This window comes from Pectinophora gossypiella, chromosome 9 (assembly GCF_024362695.1).
Source record: "Pectinophora gossypiella chromosome 9, ilPecGoss1.1, whole genome shotgun sequence".
Lineage (NCBI taxonomy): Eukaryota > Metazoa > Arthropoda > Insecta > Lepidoptera > Gelechiidae > Pectinophora > Pectinophora gossypiella.
In genome coordinates, this window is record NC_065412.1 from 12,421,438 (window position 1) to 12,442,090 (window position 20,653).

The 20,653-nt window shown below is 37.1% G+C and overlaps 1 protein-coding gene and 1 long non-coding RNA gene across 5 annotated transcripts in view; one reads left to right on the forward strand and one right to left on the reverse strand.

Annotated features, from left to right (window-relative positions):
* Window positions 1–20,653, forward strand: part of LOC126369630 (tyrosine kinase receptor Cad96Ca) — an 86,645-nt gene that overhangs the window by 52,004 nt on the left and 13,988 nt on the right. For all 3 annotated transcript variants that reach the window (XM_050014146.1, XM_050014147.1, XM_050014145.1), the window contains exons 3-7: window positions 13,470–13,690; window positions 15,644–16,141; window positions 16,230–16,337; window positions 17,043–17,199; window positions 18,024–18,175. In XM_050014146.1, the coding sequence (XP_049870103.1) occupies window positions 13,470–13,690; window positions 15,644–16,141; window positions 16,230–16,337; window positions 17,043–17,199; window positions 18,024–18,175 (1,136 nt within the window). The remainder of the gene's footprint in view (window positions 1–13,469; window positions 13,691–15,643; window positions 16,142–16,229; window positions 16,338–17,042; window positions 17,200–18,023; window positions 18,176–20,653) is intronic.
* Window positions 10,506–11,429, reverse strand: LOC126369749 (uncharacterized). 2 transcript variants are annotated; one of them, XR_007566762.1, is made up of 2 exons: window positions 11,288–11,429; window positions 10,506–11,006 (listed from the first exon to the last, which is right to left on the reverse strand). It is a non-coding gene; the product is annotated as an uncharacterized LOC126369749 (long non-coding RNA). The 2 variants fall into 2 exon arrangements; XR_007566761.1 differs by having other exon boundaries at window positions 10,506–11,009.

Genomic DNA, 20,653 nt, shown 5'->3' on the forward strand with positions numbered 1-20,653 from the left:
GATGGTTATTAACGACTGCTAATGCAACCGGGACCAACGGCTTTACGTGCCTTCCGAAGCACGGAGGATCTCGAGATGAAAACTTTTTTTTTGTGGTCCCCCATCCTATGACCGGCCTTTGCGAAAGTTGCTTCAACAATCGCAGACTGAGCGCGTTTACCGCTGTGCCACCGAGCTCCTAAATCCTGAATATATTATTAATGGATAATCATTTTGCTGTTTTGTTTGAAACAAACCATGCATCTTTTTAGGTAGGTACAGTTTGCGTTAATACAAAATATAAATTAATTAATTAACAATTATAGCAGAGACACTTATTGGCTATTTTACAACTTAGTTAAATGAGAAAATATATTTTTTTGTATTGAACTGGTATGGAGGTACTGTCCGAGTGACGTCATCAACAAAAGCGGTCATCATCGTCATCGGTGTTACTAAAATGTTATACGTAATTACATTTTAGATCCAGACTGTACTAAGTAGCATTCGTCATATTCTGCCGCGTGTTGATGTTAGAAACTCGCAAAATATAGGTACTTAAGTTTCCTTCGAGTGCCTCACAAAGTCATTAGTTTGACTAACAAATCTATACGACTGCGAAGAGACTTAACGAGAACGCTACAACCTCAATTCATAAACTAGGAAAACACACACGTAAAGCTCCTAGCCTTTATAACTGTCGCTCACTTGCTTATGTCAATCAAGCTTAACATGACGGTGATAGAATTCAAAATAACTTGAATACATTTTCCAAAGTCTCCCTCGGGCTTCCCACAGGTTTCCTAGCTAGATTTCAACTCAGCGTAAGGGAGTTACGGTCGTTTTTCCACTATGGAGATCTCTTTGGTTTTCTGCTTGCCTGGTACAAACTCGTAGCACACACGTCTCACGATTCGCCTCTCGTTCCATGTGTATCAAGGTCACACACAGCTATTTTCAGCTGTCTCTTTCTATCTTATGCGTTTACGATGCACCTGAGAAGGTCGCGTAGTTATTGTCGGTTTCTCTAGCATATGTAGACTGGCCCATGTGAACTTTCTTGCGGATGCACTGGCTGCCTCTGATAAAACGGTGATAAAGTGTAAGTGCAGTAGGCCACGAGTTTTTGCCTGCATTGTTTACATTGGCTTTCACACAAATCAACTTCATTATAAATTCTCATATACAGCGGAATATAAACGTTCAAAGTAAACATAGCATCACTCCTGCATCCCCGATTGTAAGGTTGATAGAAATGTATAGTATACACACTTTATCTTCACCAGTTATGTTCAATAAAATATCAGAAATATAAAGAACATAAACAATATGGAATATGAAGTAACCGAAATATTTTGCGAACGGGTTATACCTAACACGAACGTTAGAACGTTAAATAAGCTTGCATTCCAAAGACGTAAGAGATTCTCACGGTTTAACCCTATACGTACAATATATTAGCATTAGGTAGCGATTAGATAAATATAAACGCTTGCCAATTGGCTGGGATCTCCGACATCTCGTTGTAAGTAACATCTTAACGTGCTCCTTTGAAAAGACCCTGCTTATGATCTTGATTCTATAAAATTGGTAGGTCCTAATCATATTTTATAGATTCACACTTCCTTGATTCTAGAAGAACTTACCTTGATAGGCACATATTTTTATATACCCGTCATTCTAAGAATATCTATAGTTTCTGAACGTCCCTACCTTACATTAAAGCTAGTTGGAGTACTTTTTTTCTTTCAATCTGTAAAAGTATTCAAAGTTCTTTAACGTCAATAGATATAAGACACACTTCAATAAAAGAAAAATCCAATAAATAAACGAGGTTTAACATGGATTTTGCACATCAATTTCTGACATCTCTTTTATTTTTCTTACATGCTTTCTAAATACAAGCTTCCAAACATTACCTCTTAATATCATTGTGTAGATAGAAGCAACATTAAGAGTTGTACGATTATAACACCTAACATCATTTACATAATGTTGAAGCAACAACGAAAGCTAGGAGAGACTTTGTTCATTATGTATGTTCACCTGTCTTGCGTAACACCAATCGCCTTTCAAAATTTAATTTTCGAACGTCACATGTCTCACTCTTTCAATTTTACATGCATGGTGACTCATGCTGGCTCTTTCTTTCTGTATGATATTAGAAAAGGACGGCGAGTACTCACTGATCGTTTTCGAGCAATTCGGTCGGTGAAAGTTTGTTTGACCTCACACTTTCGCTCTGGGATAACCTTGGATTACGATCCGTATACGTAACGTTACCATATCACTTTTGTATTCCAGTCACATTATTTCGTAACTTTAAATTTCATTTCCATAAAGGACTCCGCAAATTGGTTTCACGTCGCGAATTAAAATTAAAAATGATTGTAAACGTGCCCAAAAAAATGAGGAGCGGATTTCGCAATCATTTGATATTATAGACAGACACGACAAATTCATAAAAATTATAATTGCTTTTTTCTTTAAGCAGTAAATGGCTTTTACCTAATGAATATTTGAAGTGAGGGGATACAAATTCCACATTGAAACAATCAATCTAAAAAATAATAATGTGACTTTTGCGCATATAAAAGTAAATGCGCAATGTCAACAGAATGTCAAATAGCAATATTGCTTTCTTAGATGAATTGCTTCAATGTGACCTTTCAACCCTAAAACCCTTTTTACTTTTGAAGCTCGAAGGTTCATGTCATTAAGGGCAATGTCCCGAAGACGTGACCGTGATGTATAACGACAAACCTGTCCCAGTCGCATTTGATTTTACCTTGTTATCGAAAATATATATTTTTTTGCTGCGACTTGGCGATGATTTATCGTATTGCGGTCCTTGCCATTTCGAGATATACTTACATATATCATGATATTATATAACATAAGTTCTCGACTATATTTCAATATGGTAGTCGGAAGTACATCCATCGCAAGATGAACTAGTACCCCCACCTCACCGAGCTTTCTGTTAGACCAACGTGATAGATGGTGAGCCGACTCACCGTCTATAATGGTCCAGCCAACTGTGTTAGTGAAAACTGCACTTAAGATAAATTATAAACTCATTGTTGAAAATGATTTTTGTTTTACAAAGCACTCACCTTTGCTTAGGGAAACTTACAAAGAGAAAATTAAATCATAAATCGAAGTGACTTATCGGTCTAAGTAATATTAGTACTCAATATTCTTGTAGTCGGCTTAATGATGATACATAAATCGAAAGAATTTTGCATGGACAGAAGGAGGGCCTGTTGGTGTAATGGTTAACATGCTCATCCCGGCTTAACAAGGGCTGCAGATTCAAGACCCCTTCGAATTTTTTGGCCATGGACTCCATCTAACCTCTGATTTTATAACTAAGCAACAGGCGAATGAGATAGCTTCTAACTAATTTTCTAAGTATACAGGGTGCTAGTGACATCCTAACGAAAACTTTGAGGGATGATTCAGCTCATTATTCTGAGTTAATATCAAATGGAATTTTTCATCGCAAAAGTACAGAATTGAAAATATATAAAGTTTATCGAGTTCGTCTATTAGCCAAAGCCTTTAGCGTTGGCGCGATGTAGTTACTGTGCCTAAGCATCTATCAAAAAGAAGTGAAGTCCCACCAAAAAAATGTTCATGTAAGTGGAGGCGTGATGCGTAGTATTATTCCTTATTCTATGGTGATACGGTTCACCATCTATCACGTTAGTGTAATAAAACTGATACTGTTAGTCCATCGTACCTCTGACTACATGAATACTTCTTCTCACGTAAGCCCTATGAGACTCATGATCGACCTTATCAACCCTGGTGTCATACTATAGAGCCAACACAGGCTCCTGACAATAGTAGGAGACCGACTGTTTGACCGTGCCCTCGGAAGCACGCAATGTCCTAACCAAAATAAGGAACACAAAGTAATTTATGTGATACCTATGTCCCTACCGGGATTGGAATATGGGACCTCCGAATCGGGAGCTCATCCCTCAACTACTGGACCACTGAGGTCGATAATGGTTCATCATAATCACAAAGGTCACAATACCTCAGAGGCTCAGACGGTTTTGTAACGGCCGAAAATTATATCATTCTGACAATGTCATAAAATGTAAGTACCATCATAATTATTGGTTGGCTAGAGAATTAATTTATTAGTCCTTTGAGAGAGATAAAGTAGCACTATAAGCAATAATTTTACTACAATCTAGCGTAACTTCATCAAATCAGTGGATATTACCGGTCAGTTGAGAGGCTGAAAACTTAAAATAACTAGAACTGAAGCACTGAACTCATACGGTCTGATGCCTTATCTAAGTGTAATGTATCAAATGACTAGTAGTCAAACCTAAAAATATTTTGTTTATGGTAGTTTTTTGTATCTGCATGATCGATGGGATTGAGGATATTTTCAGGTATTACGAACTGTTGTATTTCTTAAAATGAATTGTATTATATTTCTAGAAGTAAAAATAAATAAGTGCAAAGCTATAAAACTGAGCATTTATTAATAAGTTGTTTTTTTATTAAGGCAAAGGGAATTATACAGCCATGTCTTAGGTGTTTTTTTTCTTGATCTTCTTTTTATCGTGTGGGTTGTGAGGTAGAATACCAGCCTCATTAACCCTGGTGCCAGGGTTATGATACGATTGAGCCGCCAAAGGCCCCTGACATGGCTCACGTAACGATTACTCACTTACATCAGTAAATAGTAACCGGGACCAACGGCTTAACGTGCCTTCCGAAGCACGGATCATCTTACTTTCGGACAATCAGGTCATCAGCCTGTAATGTCTAACCAAACTAGGGATCACAAAGTGATTTTTATGATATTATGTCCCTACCGGGATTCGAACCCGGGGCCTCCGGATCGTGAGTCCAATGCTCAACTACTGGAGCACAGAGACCGTTGTTCTTGATGATGATTTATGGCATTATGAAAGATGATGATGAAACCTAAGCCCCCACCCTCGAAGCATAAACTTTCGAGATATAAAGCGGCTTGTAGGTACGAAGCGATAGGTACACTTTGTTTATTGAATATTCGGATATAATAACACTATCTTGAATGTTTTCCAACTAACTTAATGCGATCATTAACCATAAAACACTACTTCGTATTAATTATTTAGATTATTCAATGAAGAAAGCAACCGTCCCGTTCCCGCTAGCTTAGTTGCGTTTGAATATTACAATCGACAGTGACAGTGATAAAAATATTACGGGATTGATATGTCAGCCTATGTCAATAGGCTAGTTTCCAACTAGTCAAATCAGTTACTTTTTAGTAAACGTCAATACAAAATTACTACGGAATTCGTTTGAAAAACGACACTGTGATGTCATAAATTAGGTGCCCGATACCGACCCCGCCGGCGTGGTCGACGATTTCCCTCATTCAGCGCTTATCGCTATCGACCCACTAGAGTCGATTAATTCTTTCAAATATTTTTCCTCTCAGACGACGCCCTGAGCCGAGGTTCGCGCCCAACTGGGCACCCTCAGGCCTGTTGTCTTAAACGTTGTACCGGGTGAGAGCCTTCAGCGCTCCCCATTTGTCCGGCCAAGTAGTTAATGCCATCTGCGGCTAATCTACAATAAGTCACGTCAAAAAAAAAAAAATGTCATAAAAAAATGTGATAAAATGTCGGACTTACACATTAGTTAAATAGAAAAAAGAAAATGATTTTCGTTAGTTCTAGATCTGTCTTTATTTAGTAATTACAATTTCATAATTTATCTTGAACCTAGTACACGACCCAATTCCATGCATTCCTCCTCTCTGCACGGTCACGAGTACTAATATGTATACACTTTGAAACCATGTCTCATTAACTTTTTTCACAAATTAAACCGTAAGTCTCATTAAATGTCAAATATAATAGTGCGACAGGGTTCCAAAGTGAGTACATGATATTGCTCATGATTGTACATTACATTCTTGTCTAGGTAATATACCGTACGGTAACAGGTTATTATCGATGAGCGATAACCCGAAGAAAGAGTTCATCAATAGCAATTATTATTACAATCAGCGAGCTGTAAAACTCATTTAATACAGGATTCGAAACGAATTAATCGATATCTTTGATACTGAACCCTACGAGCATTAGAAGCAAGCAAGAATACTAAGCAATACTTATAGCAACACTACCAGGCGATCAGAAATGCAATAGATACTAACACCCGCATTCTCGGACGTCAACTCGAAACTTCCTCTACTCGACTCTGCCTCAGCTGAGCATTTCGGTATTTTAGGGTGACATTTACGTCCTCAACTTGAGGACTTTACTCACTGGAGTCGAGCAAATCATACTGCCAACAAAATAATACAAAAATAATGACGTCATTCTTTCACTTAACCACACTGAAGTAAACTCGAGATAAGGTTGAGGCGACTTTTAATAATACCGATTTTGAGCTAAGTTCGAAGTCTTTTTTAAGACCTTGAGGTCGCGGCAAATGACGATGCATTCGAGAAAGGTTCGAGTTCGAGTTTTTAGAATACGGGTGTTAAACTTTTATCCAAGTATATCAATTGCTCTGCTCACGTCTCTGGCATAGCCTTTCAATCAACCGGATTTCACATAACGATGCAGATTTTTTAAATCATGATGTCTTCCTTCATCGTTACGGGACGTGACATGAATAGCGACATAAACATCTACAGTCATGAACAATATAATGTACCCACTTTAGGACTCTGTCGCACTAACATATTTGACATTTAGTGAGACTTACAGTTCAATTTTTCAAAAAAGTTAATGTGACATGGTACCAAAGTGTGTACATATTAATGCTCGTGTCCGTACATGTATTACATTACATAGAGGATATACATCCAAATAACAGAGAAATAAACAATGAAGTGTAGATGTGATATTGACTACGTCATAGGTCGTAAATGATACCAGGTAGTAATCGTAAATTAATGTAGGACACTAGTACTATATTAATTTATGGACTAAGGGAAATAATATGTAAGCAGAATTTCAACTTTAAAAATCGTTAGGGAGATGATAATGAAGACTACGTATAGAGTAGTAACTCTCCGCCAAGCGTTTTCAATCGTATGGGCGTCAGACATCACAGACACACATTGAAGCGAACGACATATGAAAACATCAATGTCAGGTAGTGTCCGCGTAAAACGAGTGTTTTGTTATTATACAGAAGTGTTGACTGTATAGGTACCTTTAAATCAAGTTAAGAAACAAAAAAGTAAAAAATAAATAAAAATAAAAAGCTACGGAAAAATCACGCTCTTAAAAGTATGAAACGAGGAAATAGGTATATTTCTATGAAATTCTTCCGAATTGTGATAATAAGAACATTTTAGGACAGATTGGTAATACCCAACACACTAGGCACCATTCGAAAAAAAAAAGTTTTTTTCATCTTCAGGTTATCCCTGTAAACCTAAAACCACCGGACAATCAAGATGCTTCTAATGACACCTCACTTGTTAAATTCTGACAGGTGGTTTAGAAGTGACGTTAGAACACACGTGCATACACACATACATATATATCTGTCAAACACACAACCCTCCATTTTGCTTCGCCTAAGTCGGGTTACATTAATTTCAAAGTATTGTGGGGATGAAGTATTTTAATAATGACAGCACTTTTGCTTCGCTATCTTTACTTTGACTATGGATCGTTTATGTTTTTCGGCATGTTACTCTGACACCAGGATTAGAAGAAGAATGTATGTTACATTCAAATCACGATATTCCAATCTTAATGATGTTCAACGAATTCTACTCCCACGCACAAATCGAGGAATTTGATTTTGCGAGGGTCTCATTGTAATAATTTGTAATACCAGCCACTTTGTTTCATGTGTTGTTATATAGAATAGAATCGATCGACCTAATCTTAACTGATACATCACTATGCTAATGAACGTTACAATACTGGGTTCCGTGTTCTCACAAACTTGGCTTAATGGTCGTGCAACCCGGTAATTAAATTCCAAAAAAAAATAATCTAACTGGTATTGCGCATTGAAGCTATCGAAAAAAATAATCTAAATTGAAATAATTATAATCACTAATTGTGTACAGAAGCGAATTAGACGTTCTGATTAATACCATATACTCACTCTGAAGTCATAAAACTTGGTTTCCTTATACATATTGTATGCTATGTAATATAGTAGGTATACAGGGTATTAGTGACATCGTAACGATTACTGAGGGGAGTCTGAGTTATTCGCTCTCAGTTTCCGTCGCAAAATTCATGTTTTTATGTATATTTTTTAAACAATTTTGTAATTTCGCGATGGAAAATTTCACCTGATATTAACTCAGAATCATGAGCTCAGAATCGTCCCCCTCAGTATTCGTTACGATGCAACTTATACCAAGTACAAGTACATACAAGTACGTATAGGTTTTAGTGACACCGTAACGAAAACATGATGATTCAGACCATGTTTTTGAGTTGATAACAAAGTAGAATTTTCTGTAGGAAAATAAATAATAATTTTTGTGCGTTTTAAATTAATTTCAGGTCCATACTTTAGCGACAGACTTTTGATATCAACTCAGAATCAAGATCCGAATCATCGCTCAAAGTTTTCGTTACGGTTTCACTAAGACCCTGTATGTGTGTGATCGATCGCTGGTATAAGTTAGTCACTCTATAATATCAGTAAATATCTCCATTAATATTTTTTTACAGAAGAAAACGTCTACACGAGCTAATGCGGAAATTGAAATTAATATTGTCTAAAAGTCCTTGTACAATTTGAAGGTGGTTCACTGCGTCACGTCTAAAGGTCAATGGCATTACAAAGCAAGCCAAAAAATACCTCACAAAGTGTAGTTTTAAATTTGCTTGGTATTTCGCTTTCTGTCCGCAAAAGAAATAGGTACATTCTTTTTACAATGAATACTTTCTGAAATGTTTGTAAATAAATAAATACAGCTACCTATTTCGTCCTTTAACGTAAACAGATGTAGGCATCTGCCTATTATAACTCTTAGTAGATGTGCTATAATGAAAATATCAATAGGCATGATATTTTTTGTGAACAAAAACAATAATGTTTTAACAAACATAAAAGTAAAAACAGTTTGTTTATTTTATTTGATTTAGACCGCAATGACTACGAAAACATAATGGGCGTGACACGCTCAGAATTAGGTACTTTTTATTATACAAAATAAAATTTTATTACCTTATTTTTAGTACCTAATTACACAAAACATTAAATTGACGTAAATTATATCATCACTTTTCCCAACTTTATTCACCCTTAATTTAAAAGATCTACTTATATATAAGTAAGTACTTGGGTACAGATTGCGCCTGATTCTGACATGAATATTTAAAACATAGAATATTGCTAAACAAACGACCGCCATTTACATATTCAAATAAGTTAAAAAAATTAAGATAAAGCGAAGTGTGAAAGGCAAATAAAAAAGGGAAAACAATTTTGGTTGGGAAGAACATTTGTTAATGATAAAATTATGCTGAAATGTTTTCAGTTTAAACCATAAACATCCGAATGTCTTTTCATGTCTGATATAATTAGTATTTAAAGAGCTTTCGAAATATCAGACTAACTTTGAACGCGTTCTTGCACGAGTACTTCACGATAAGTAACTTTAGAAAACTTGTTTAACAAATTGAAATAAAGCCTCGCTAAACGCCAAATTATAAAAAAAAAGATGGAGTGTGAATCTGTCATAGACACGCCTGTGTGTTGTACGTGATTACGTGTACTTAACTGGTTATATCTTCTATAACGACCTCAGTGGTCCGGGTTCGATTCCCGGTGGGGACATATCATGAAAATTACTTTGTGGTCCCTAGTTTGGTTAGGACATTACTGGCTGAACACCAGATTGCCCGAAAGTAAGATGATCCGTGCTTCGGAAGGCCCGTTAAGCCGTTGGTCCCGGTTACTACTTATTGATGTAACCACTTGACAGTCCAGGCGCACTAGCAAATCTAGCCTCAACAGTCCAGGCATTTCGAACTTGCGCGGCGTTCGGTGGGCGATATCGTGGCGTGTTATAAATAGGCTTGTAACTCAAAAACTACTGTGGCTATAATAAAGAAAATTCAGAAACAGCAAGCCAGATGTGCAATGATTCTAATTAGATAAAAATAAAAAAGATCACATTATAAAATCTATCTCAAATCCAATTAGAATTGACAGAATCCGCTCATTTTTTCAGTTATCCCAGCCATGCCTGTTAATAGCATGTAAAGTATCATGTTCTAGGGACTGTAATAATTTTTATTTGAAAGCGCATTTCTTACACTTTTTACTAGTATTCAAATTATATTTTAATGTTATTTAGTTTAAACACAAGAAATATAAATATAACACCTGGTCACGACTTATTTGTAACACCGTATTCTTACCAAGATGGCCGCCCTCGCTAAGTTTCTGTTCGCACTGAGCGTTTCTGCCTTTTTAAGTCGATGGTAACTATGGTTACCAATAACGGGTAAGATTAACATAGACATTTTGTGTGTGTGATTTCAGGAATTAAAGAAAACCAGTAGAAAAATTAAGGTTTATTAATATGAACTAAACCCAATTTATAATTGAATGCTTGTTTTATTTACATTTTTTACCAAGCACTTAACATTCGGACCTTAAAAATATATATTTTTTATTAGAATTTAAAATTACAGTCTTGCAATACAATATACTTGATTGCACAAAATGACGTACCAAACAAATAAATCGAGACACTAGAGACAAAAGGCGGCCTTATTGCTAAATCTAATTGCGCCTGCCGCTTTCTGTCCGTAAGCTCCTGTCGGACATCTACTGGCAGTTTAGTAATTCGTTTTTTTTTGTAATTACTCTCTGTGTCCTCTCTATAGCTGAACTATAGCATCTCTGAAAAAAAAAGTCATTGTTTAGAACTGAAGTTAAAATAACGCTAGCGCTCCGTTTGTACGAACCCTTAAACCCAGATAAGTCGATGGTAGGTTTAGTTACCATGATGAAAGTTGACCAAATTTGGTGTACCCTGTAATCAATATCCTGGGCATCTGCTGAAATAATTGTTTATTTCGGTAAATAATGTGTTTCCACGAGTAACTAATAAGTAACGTGATATATTTAAAACATTATAAAATATAATGCGTCGTGTAATATTCCGTAATTTGCCTCCATTTTAGTGTCAAGAGACGTTTTTTTTGATACGATATTTTTCTCTTAATGTTTTTGGAACAAAATCATGGCTTAAATGTTCAGGTTTTTGTAGAAAACGGTAGAGGATATATTCAAGATGTATGCTAATCAATAAAAATAATATATTTTATATACTTACGGCATATTTCTTGTCTAAAACACTCAATCGCAAACACAGTAGTTGACAGTAGACTCGACCAACACTCGTCTGACTTCGACAGTTGTTTTTTTAATGTTACCAACTCATAGGGAAGAGATGCAAATACCACCTAGTAAGGATTTTTATAGTACACAATACTAGTATAATTTTATAATCTATACTAGCTTGTAAAACTAGTTAATCCATAAAATTGGTCACCCTAACGGAACCCCGACTATTGGTAAGTATAGCTACCATCGACTCCTGAGGTGAATTTGGAATCGGTAGCTATAATTACCAACGACTGTAGAGTGGGTAAGTAAGTCGTCGTTACATGAGCCATGTGCCTTTGGTGGCCCTGACACCAGGATTGATGAGGTCGGTACTCTCGGTACTCCACCTCACAACCCACACGATAGAAGAAGATCTTCTGTATAAAATACCCTGTGACCTTCATATACTAACTTAAGTACTTCAATAAGCAAGTCTCAAACATGGCTGCTCCAAAATTGATAACGATTGTGTTTGCAAACAATACAAAAAGTAGACTGCATTACAGTCTCCAGTAGAATGTACCATTGATATGACTGTGAGAGGCGTATTCTACGCTCCGCGCGTGAGTTGCATTACTGAATGAACTGTCAGTTATTTTTATGGAGCGAAGGAATAAAACGCCTTACTCGAGCTGCCTGATGCACATCAAACTCTTTGTGCACGTTCACTATAACTGTTTGTTGCTGTTGGTTGTAGCAGTACCTACACGCGTGTGTAGTACCTACACGGGATAGTGCCCACTGTTCGGATCACGAACAAAATGTAAAAATGTCTATGGTTTTGGTTACTATAAAAATGGTATTGTCATAGACAAAAAAGAGACTTCCTTCTTAGCATCAAAAATGGATGCATAATTAATATTTTCTTGTGTTAAAAAGTTAATTTAAATAATACAAAAACACGGTGATTTATAAAACATTAATAATAATAAAAGTGTTAAATGTGTAAATAAGTGAGAAAACAATAAACCTTTAAAAATATCATTTTATGTGGTCGTTTAAGTGGAATACCAGCACACCACTCAACAATTACACCTAGAACGCCACACCCACATAGCTCGTGCAGCGGAAAAACTAAAAAGCGACAAAACCCACGCCGTCCACGACGGCATATCCATAGTACATCCTTCGCAAGATGAACTTCACGACTAAGTTACACGATTCACCTAAGCTTGCTGTTAGACCAACGAACGTAATATATAGATGGTGAGCTATATCGCCGTATATAATGGTCGAGCCAATCTGTGTTAGTGAAAATTATAATAACTTATAAGTACAAGGCGCTCCCCTTTTGAGAAGACGGTGAACCACTAACAGTGACTTTACTTATTACACCAATTTTTCGTTGAAATACGGAAAGTTGACTCTGAGAGTGTTGATAAATTGCAGCTTTATTACAGCCTTTGTCCAAAGTAACAAGAGCCAACAACGTTTTAATCACTACTTACATTATTTATTAATATAAAGTCCGACTTTATCTTTTACCAACCCACGGAGGAGCACTGTGGTGGAATACGTTCATCGCTAATTAAAGTGCCACGCTCTTATCGGTGTAACATTGCCTATGCTACTTTTTTAGAGAAAAATAGAGCAGTGGTTTCCATCTTGCCTACCGCCCCGCAGTACTCTTGTCTAACCGTGCGATTGGGTGATGAGATGGAATACGTTGCGTGCCATAACACTTTCTGGGTATTAACATTCCAACCTTGCCTTATTTATTGTCGGTATGCGAAGACCACACTCGCAACGGGTGGGCAGAACCACAAGTAATCAAAGACAACTTAAAACCATCGCTAATACGAAGTCTTAAAATGGATATGATGAATCTTACAAGAGATCAGCCAATAAATACATACATAACATAAGCTCACAGAGGTACATCCATCGCAAATAGAACAAAGTACTCACACCTCATCAAGCATTCTGTTAGACCAACGTTTTAGATGGTGAGCCTATCGCTCGTAACAATTTGTCCATTATGTTTGACACAATCCCTCTGACAGATTTTACGATATGCCCAGAAAATATCTGAACGCGTTCTATGTTTTTTATTCGCTCTCAGTCCAGCATAGGAGCGAAGACCAACCTTTTATATCTGCTGTAAACTAAGTTTTCTTTATCTTTTCCAGCGTCACCACAACTGCCGTTCAACCTACCTTCCCTCACTCATGTGGAACGGAATTGGTACGCCTTACCCACGGACCCTATAGGGTCTGTGGTAACCAGGGTCCATAGGGAGAGGAACGCGGGCCCTGTCACCTTCGAGCTGGAGACCACTGGGCCACCAATCCCTTTTAGCATCGACAGGCATTCAGGAGTTGTGACTGTTAACGACACGCTGTCTGATAAGGTGAGTAAAAAAAAGATCTGGAAACTATGATAATTATTATGACATTTTAACGTACGATAAGGTGCAAAAGTCCAATCAGTTCCTTGCAAAGTAACCTCCTAGTTACATGCCGTTTCTGTAATAGACCAAAAACACCTACAAAAGCATACATTTTATAATTATGACAACTAATAGTTCATAATTTCACCACTGTTTACAAATAATTCGCTGGGCTGCACTTTTGCTCTTTGATTGCTATGTACATTATTATACAAAAAATCACGCCCGTAATCATTAATATAACAGCCACAAGTGATTACAAGACAACTTGCAGTCACTTTTGATACGTACTTAAGTTTTATTTACTATATGATAAGGGGGCGGCCCAAAGAGACCTGGCGACGCTCGGTTGACCGTGAGTTGAAAACTCTCGGCATCTCATGGGAGCAAGCTACAGAGGCTGCAAAAGATAGCGAGGAGTGGAAATCTGTTAATCGAGCCCTACATCCCAAAAGGGGATAAAAGGATTAGAAGAAGAGATATGATGACAGTTTCAGTACGATCTACTCTGAACCGGCGTGCTTGTATGAAACGATGAATGTGGAGGAAACAAGAGAAGTGTGCCAGGATCGAAGCAAATGGAATTGAATAGTCTCTGCTTACCCCGGCGGGTTTATGTATGTATGTATGTATTATAACAGGTCATAATGAAATTTCGGTGAGACGTGGGTACTTAGTTCATCTTGCGATGAATGTATCTCTGACCACCCCAATTGGGGTATAGTCGTCGGCTTATGTTATGTGTTATGTTGCGATGACAGCTGATCAGCCCAAAGATTTTAATAGGGAACCATGATATTAGAAAAGACAGCATTTTTAGTTTACGATATGCTAAGCAGTGAATTTATGAGTTAGTATAACAAGGCAAAATACTGGGCTGAAAAACTCTGGATGCCATCTAACTATAAGAAGAAGAGTATAACAGGGTGTCTAAAAAGTAATGTCGAGCTGAAGTCCAGAGGTTCTAGTATGTTCAGCGATTATAAAATGATGTTAAGCTGTTGAACGTGGTCTATATTTTTAGCATAGAAACAAAGAATGCGTTCGTGTACAGTGGTAATCCGTGGCCATTACCTAAGCCTACAGTAAGGTATTTTCTACAAGGCAGGGGTATATTATGAACAGGAAGAAACATTTTCAACGTACAAAACACAACGACTAAAAGATAAATTTAACAGTCACGAAAGAAATCCCGTGGCCGCAGCGCTACTGTGCATCTGCATCGAATTATTATGGCTTGTCAATAAGTTTCCTTAAAATCCGTTGAATTCTTTCATGACGCATATTATTATTCTACTGTCTTCGTTTCATTATAAGGCGGTTTATGTTACGCAATATATTCTGGACCCCTTCTACAAAGTAACCAAATGATAAACTGCGAAAGTTTTCAAAAAGATTAAAACTCGCGACAGGAACATCAATCATGTGGGTTGTTCGTATCCTAGCGATCGCATTTGCACAGTCAAAACTAAATAGGTAGTACTTTCAAGAGTAGAACGTCTACAGACGATTTTCTGATTCAAAGTGTCGCTTACTCTTACTAGCACTTCCTCATTAGTAACCCTAATACCAAAAACATACAAAATGGAGTGGTAACATAGGCGATTAAATTCTGCAATCAGTTTCAAAGAACGCTTACGAATACCGATTTACAAACGCACAATAAGTTTTTTTAATGTTAAACAGAAATTAAAATTTTAGTAAATATTCTCACTTAGTTTAGTATAGCTATGGCGGTTTGGTTAGTTGGTTATGGTTCCCCAGTGGGAAACAGGCGTGAGTTTATTATATGTTTTGTTTATGTTTATTAAGTATGTTATGTAATATGTTTTAATTACGTTTGTGTCTGCCAGAATCATCACTCTCTCTTATATAATCTATAGTATAATTAACATCCTTTATTATTTTTTTCAGGAAAACCGGTCCTACCTTCTTTGGGTCAAAACCTTAGATGAAAGTGGTTCCATACCGCAAAGGATCGAGGTGCTTGCAACAATCGCTGACCCAGGTTCGGGATTGAAGCCACCAAAACTAGCGTTTGGTTTCCCCGGGTTCCCCAACATACCACTAAATCCAACAAAGCAAACAGTTCCAATATTCAGCACAACCAAAGTTACAGAGAAAGTTACCGAGGAGGTGACAGTACCTGAGTTAACTGCAGTCACTACTTTAAGTCCACCGAAAACACCTGACGACATTCCTGAAGAGGTTCCGGTACACATTACAAAACCTGATGTTATAAATATTGGAAACAAATCGGAAACCGATGAACAGAGACCAACAAATGACGTGCCTCTAACTGTGATACCTCTGATAGCTATTGGTGGTCTAGTCGTTATTGTCGCTGCTGTCATACTCTTTGTTTGGAGGAAGAATACTACTCTAAAATCGAGTAGTAAAAAGGATGACATGGTGAGTTTTTTACAAACTAGGATATCTTTTTCTTCCTATAATCTAAATAAAGAGCTTCGCTTTAAAATGAAACCCCTATTGTCTACAGAGCAAAGATTCAAGTGGTATCGTCCTACAAGATACGTCCGCTAACATGTGGGATCGTCCCCGTGCTTACTCCAACAGATACGAGTCATGGGACAACAGTCATTTACAGGTCAGTTCATGACCTTTCCTATTCACATTTCATGATTTTCATCAAAATGACAATCATAATTGCCATCTTATTTCTTTTTTTATATCATCCTATGTACTCGTACCTATTTATTAATTTGATCTTTTTCTAATGTCACGCTCTTGTCTTTATTATTACTTACTACAGTAGAGACTTGCTATTGTTCAACATTGTATTATTATAATTACCAAAATATTTCAAGTGCTTGCTTGCATTGTGAGGTTTCTTTGAGCCATATCAAAAGGGTCGAGTACTTATCTCAATTCTGATAGTAAAGGGACGCGCAGTTAGGATAAGTAATTAACGTAGTAGATCGAGAGAACTCAGACATCTTCAAACGCGCAAATGGTATTTACAAAGGGGCTGTTAAGTAGTTATCTTTGTGTTGAAAACTTTGACATACTTACCCAATAATTATACGAGCTAGAATGTTATTTCCTACTCATTAACTTCGTACTTCTACTCCTCTTTCTACTTGCTTATTACTCATTATTTCATATTATTAAGCATTCCTTGAATTTTTTTTTATATGCGCAGTATGTTATATAATATTTTTTTTTAAATAAATAATTTCATAAGAAATAAAGATGCATTATAATCGCACATTTTCCATTTCCAAATTATCATAATTTCATCGCTGTAAATAATGTTGGTATGAATATTACTATTTTATTTATTCTTCCTCAGTTTGAAAATGGAATTGATAATCTGGCTGATGAGACGTCCATCGCCAAAGAGAAACACGACGAATGGGAGTTCCCTAGACATCGGTTGAGAATCTTCAACATAGTTGGTGAAGGAGCCTTTGGACAAGTGTGGCGAGCACAAGCTATTGATATTGATGGTATGTTCAATTACTTGCAAAAGTTTTTTTTAAAGCTGAGCATATCATATTCAAATCATTCAATCGTAATAGATGATTCCGTACTTAAGAAGGCACGTCAAGCCGTTGGTCCCGGTCTATTGGCCCTATCATCTCCACCAACCCGTACTGAATCAGCGTAGTGGAGTATGCTCCAACAAGCGGGGGCTTGATAGAGAAATGGTCTGTGCCTAACATTGGGACGTTGTGTGCGACCTATCTTGAAGTAAAATTTGTAAATATTTATCTTCTGAACTTCTTTATTTGTTTATTTATTTTTTAAAATACTTGAGTACCTATGGAACTTTAATATCGTTTTAACTTAGTTTTTTATATGACTATAGAGTGCATTTTTTCTGATACGATGACAAAGCGGTTTTTTACGATGGAATTTTACTCGTTCAAATTCCTCTCTCGGTCCCAAAATGAAAAGTCCTTTTTCCATTTTGTGGACAATTTTCACAAGATTGTTCTGGTCAATTTGAAAAATACTGGCTTTTGTTTTTATAAAGCGTTGTACATGGGCATTTTGTTACGGCAAATTGAACTTAGATGTATTCATGATCGGAAAATTGAGTTTTGTTAAGTTACTGAACCTAAATAACATTCCAATATATACCAGAGAATATGAGTAGATAAAAAAAAAATCGGCCTTTACGGAAATCTAAATAGTTTAAAATTTGTGTTGTTGAAGAGTTTCTTGTGTCTGACTTTCCGAAGTGGTGATAGATTATAAAATAATAAGATGGAATATTAATAAGTGTTCTCTGATTATCCGTAAAATAAAATAATTTTGTTTTTTTTAGGCAAGAAAGGCGAGCAAACGGTTGCTGTAAAGACTTTAAAAGAGAATGCTACAGAGAAGGAGAAGACTGATTTGTTACAAGAGCTGGTGGTGATGAAGAACCTCGGACACCATCCGAATGTAGTCCGTCTCATAGCCTGCTGCACTGAGAAGGTAAAACCATAGCCCAGATACACTATTCAAAAATCTCGATCTTCTTAGACGTTACACAGATTAAATTTTTGTGCACGCGCATCTGTGTGTGTGTGTGTGCGTGTGCCGCTTTACTCGTATGTGGAAGCGAGACAGACACTTCGGACGCGCTTCTTACTTACAGAAAGAAAGATAATTTAGTTGTTTAAACATGAGTAATATTAAATACAGATGTCATTGTTCACATTAAACCTTCTTCACGATTGCCTTGCGGCGTACTAATATTAAGTAGATTCTCAATATGCATAATGAAATGAAAATACGATAATAGATATCTTAAAACAAGTCATAATTAAATTAAATATTGGCACTTAACTACATATGATGTATTATTAAATGGAAAATTGGAACATCTGTCGCTTAGGGGACATAAAGCTTTTGAAATAATGATCCTTTGAGGTCTTGATATTGCGTATTTTTTAATATACGAGGGGAGGTCAAAAAGTTCGCGGAATGGAGGGGTTGGAGGGGGTTGGTTTGCTCGTACAGGTAGCCGCTAGTTGCACACCTCATTAACAGTATATGTACCAAGTTTGAAGCAAATCGGGTCATTAACGTTTGAACTATCGACCAGCAAACAAGTGAATCGGGAAGAACTCGGCGAATATGGAGAAAATTGAACACCGCGCCGTCATTAAGTTCCTCACCAAGCAAGGAAAATCCGCTCAGACGATTTTTCTAGAGCTGTTAGCAGTTTACGCGGACTCTGCCCCTGGTAAACCCATGGTTTACAAGTGGCATAGTCTTTTCAAGCAAGGAAGAGAGTCGATTGAAGATGACCCCCGCTCCGGACGGCCCATTGAGGCCACCACACCGGAAATCATCGAAAAAGTAGAGAAACTTGTATTAGAAGATACCCGCTTGAAGAAGAAGCAGCTTGCAGCAATGGTCGGTGTATCCGAAACAAGTATTTTAAATATCCTACATCAACATCTTGGGATGACTAAGGTCAGCGCAAGATGGGTTCCAAGAATGCTCACGCCACTTCAAAAAAGCGAGCGTGTCGAGTGTTCTCGCCAGTTTTTAGATCTCTGTGGAGAGAATAAGGAAGAAGTTATGGCCCGGATTGTTACTGGAGATGAAACCTGGGTTCACCACTATGAACCTGAGTCGAAGCAAGAGTCGATGCAGTGGCATAAAAAAGGCACACCTCCTCCAAAGAAGTTTAAGGTGTCACAATCGGCCGGAAAGATCATGGCCACTATTTTTTGGGATACAGAAGGTATTTTGCTGATTGATTATAAAGATCGTGGTGTGACTATAACGGGACATTACTACGCTTCTTTACTGGATAGATTGAAAGAGGCTATCAAGGAAAAAAGAAGAGGAAAGCTGTCAAGAGGTGTGCTCCTTTTGCACGACAACGCACCCGTCCACACGTGCCATGTTGCGACGGCTGCCATTCACCGATGCGGGTTCGAAAAATTAAACCACCCGCCTTACAGTCCAGACTTGGCCCCCAGCGATTATTATTTGTTCCCAAAAATGAAAAAGGAACTGCGTGGACGAAACTTTGGCGATGATGAAGAAGTCAAGTCTGCAATTTCGGCCTATTTTGACAGCAAAGAGAAATCTTTTTTTTATGATGGAATAAACAAATTATTTGATAGATCCGGAAAATGTGTTAAGGTTAAGGGAGAATATATTGAAAAGGGAAAATAGTTTCGTGTTTAATTTCGACCCCCTTCCCCCTCATTCCGCGAACTTTTTGACCTCCCCTCGTAATGTCTACGAAAGGAGAATTGTCGGTAATTATGACTTGATATCCGCTGTCAAAATTAGTGTTACCAGGTTCGTATTAAAAAAAAAATATAAAATTGGCCACAGCCACATTTATCATCCAAATATTCACAGAATGAAGTGGATACGCAAATCGAGTAGAGTAAGGTGGAGTAATCAAGCTCGTATCGGTGCGGGGCCGCGGGGCGGAGAGTGTCCCTTCTATACGTAGTATTATTGTTTACTCTATGGTAAGGCGAGGAAGACCAAACGTTGTATCGTAGGTACACACAAATCTTTGATTTACTAACTACCGTAGATAGAATATGAATGCTCGCGTTGTGTGCGTTAACTTTCGTAGTAAGTACATGTCAGTTTTGTTTGACGAGACTTATTGTAAATATATCGCATATGGTAGTTTATCATTACAATACAATATAATACAAAAACTCTTTATTGCACTTGAATCACATTACATTTAACGATAATTAACATTTTTTTTTATTGCGACCATTTTAAAATAATTTTGCCGTGATCAAACTTCGTGTGACATCACATATCACAAAATAAACAAAAACTATCTGTCAGGTTTCAGGTGATACGGTTTGACGGTTGGTTTGTTTATTGAAAAGGGACGTCACTGCGCAAAATGTCACGTGACCAACCATTTTCGCGCCAAATTTGAAATCAATGAGGAAAAATATGTTTTATTAAAAACTT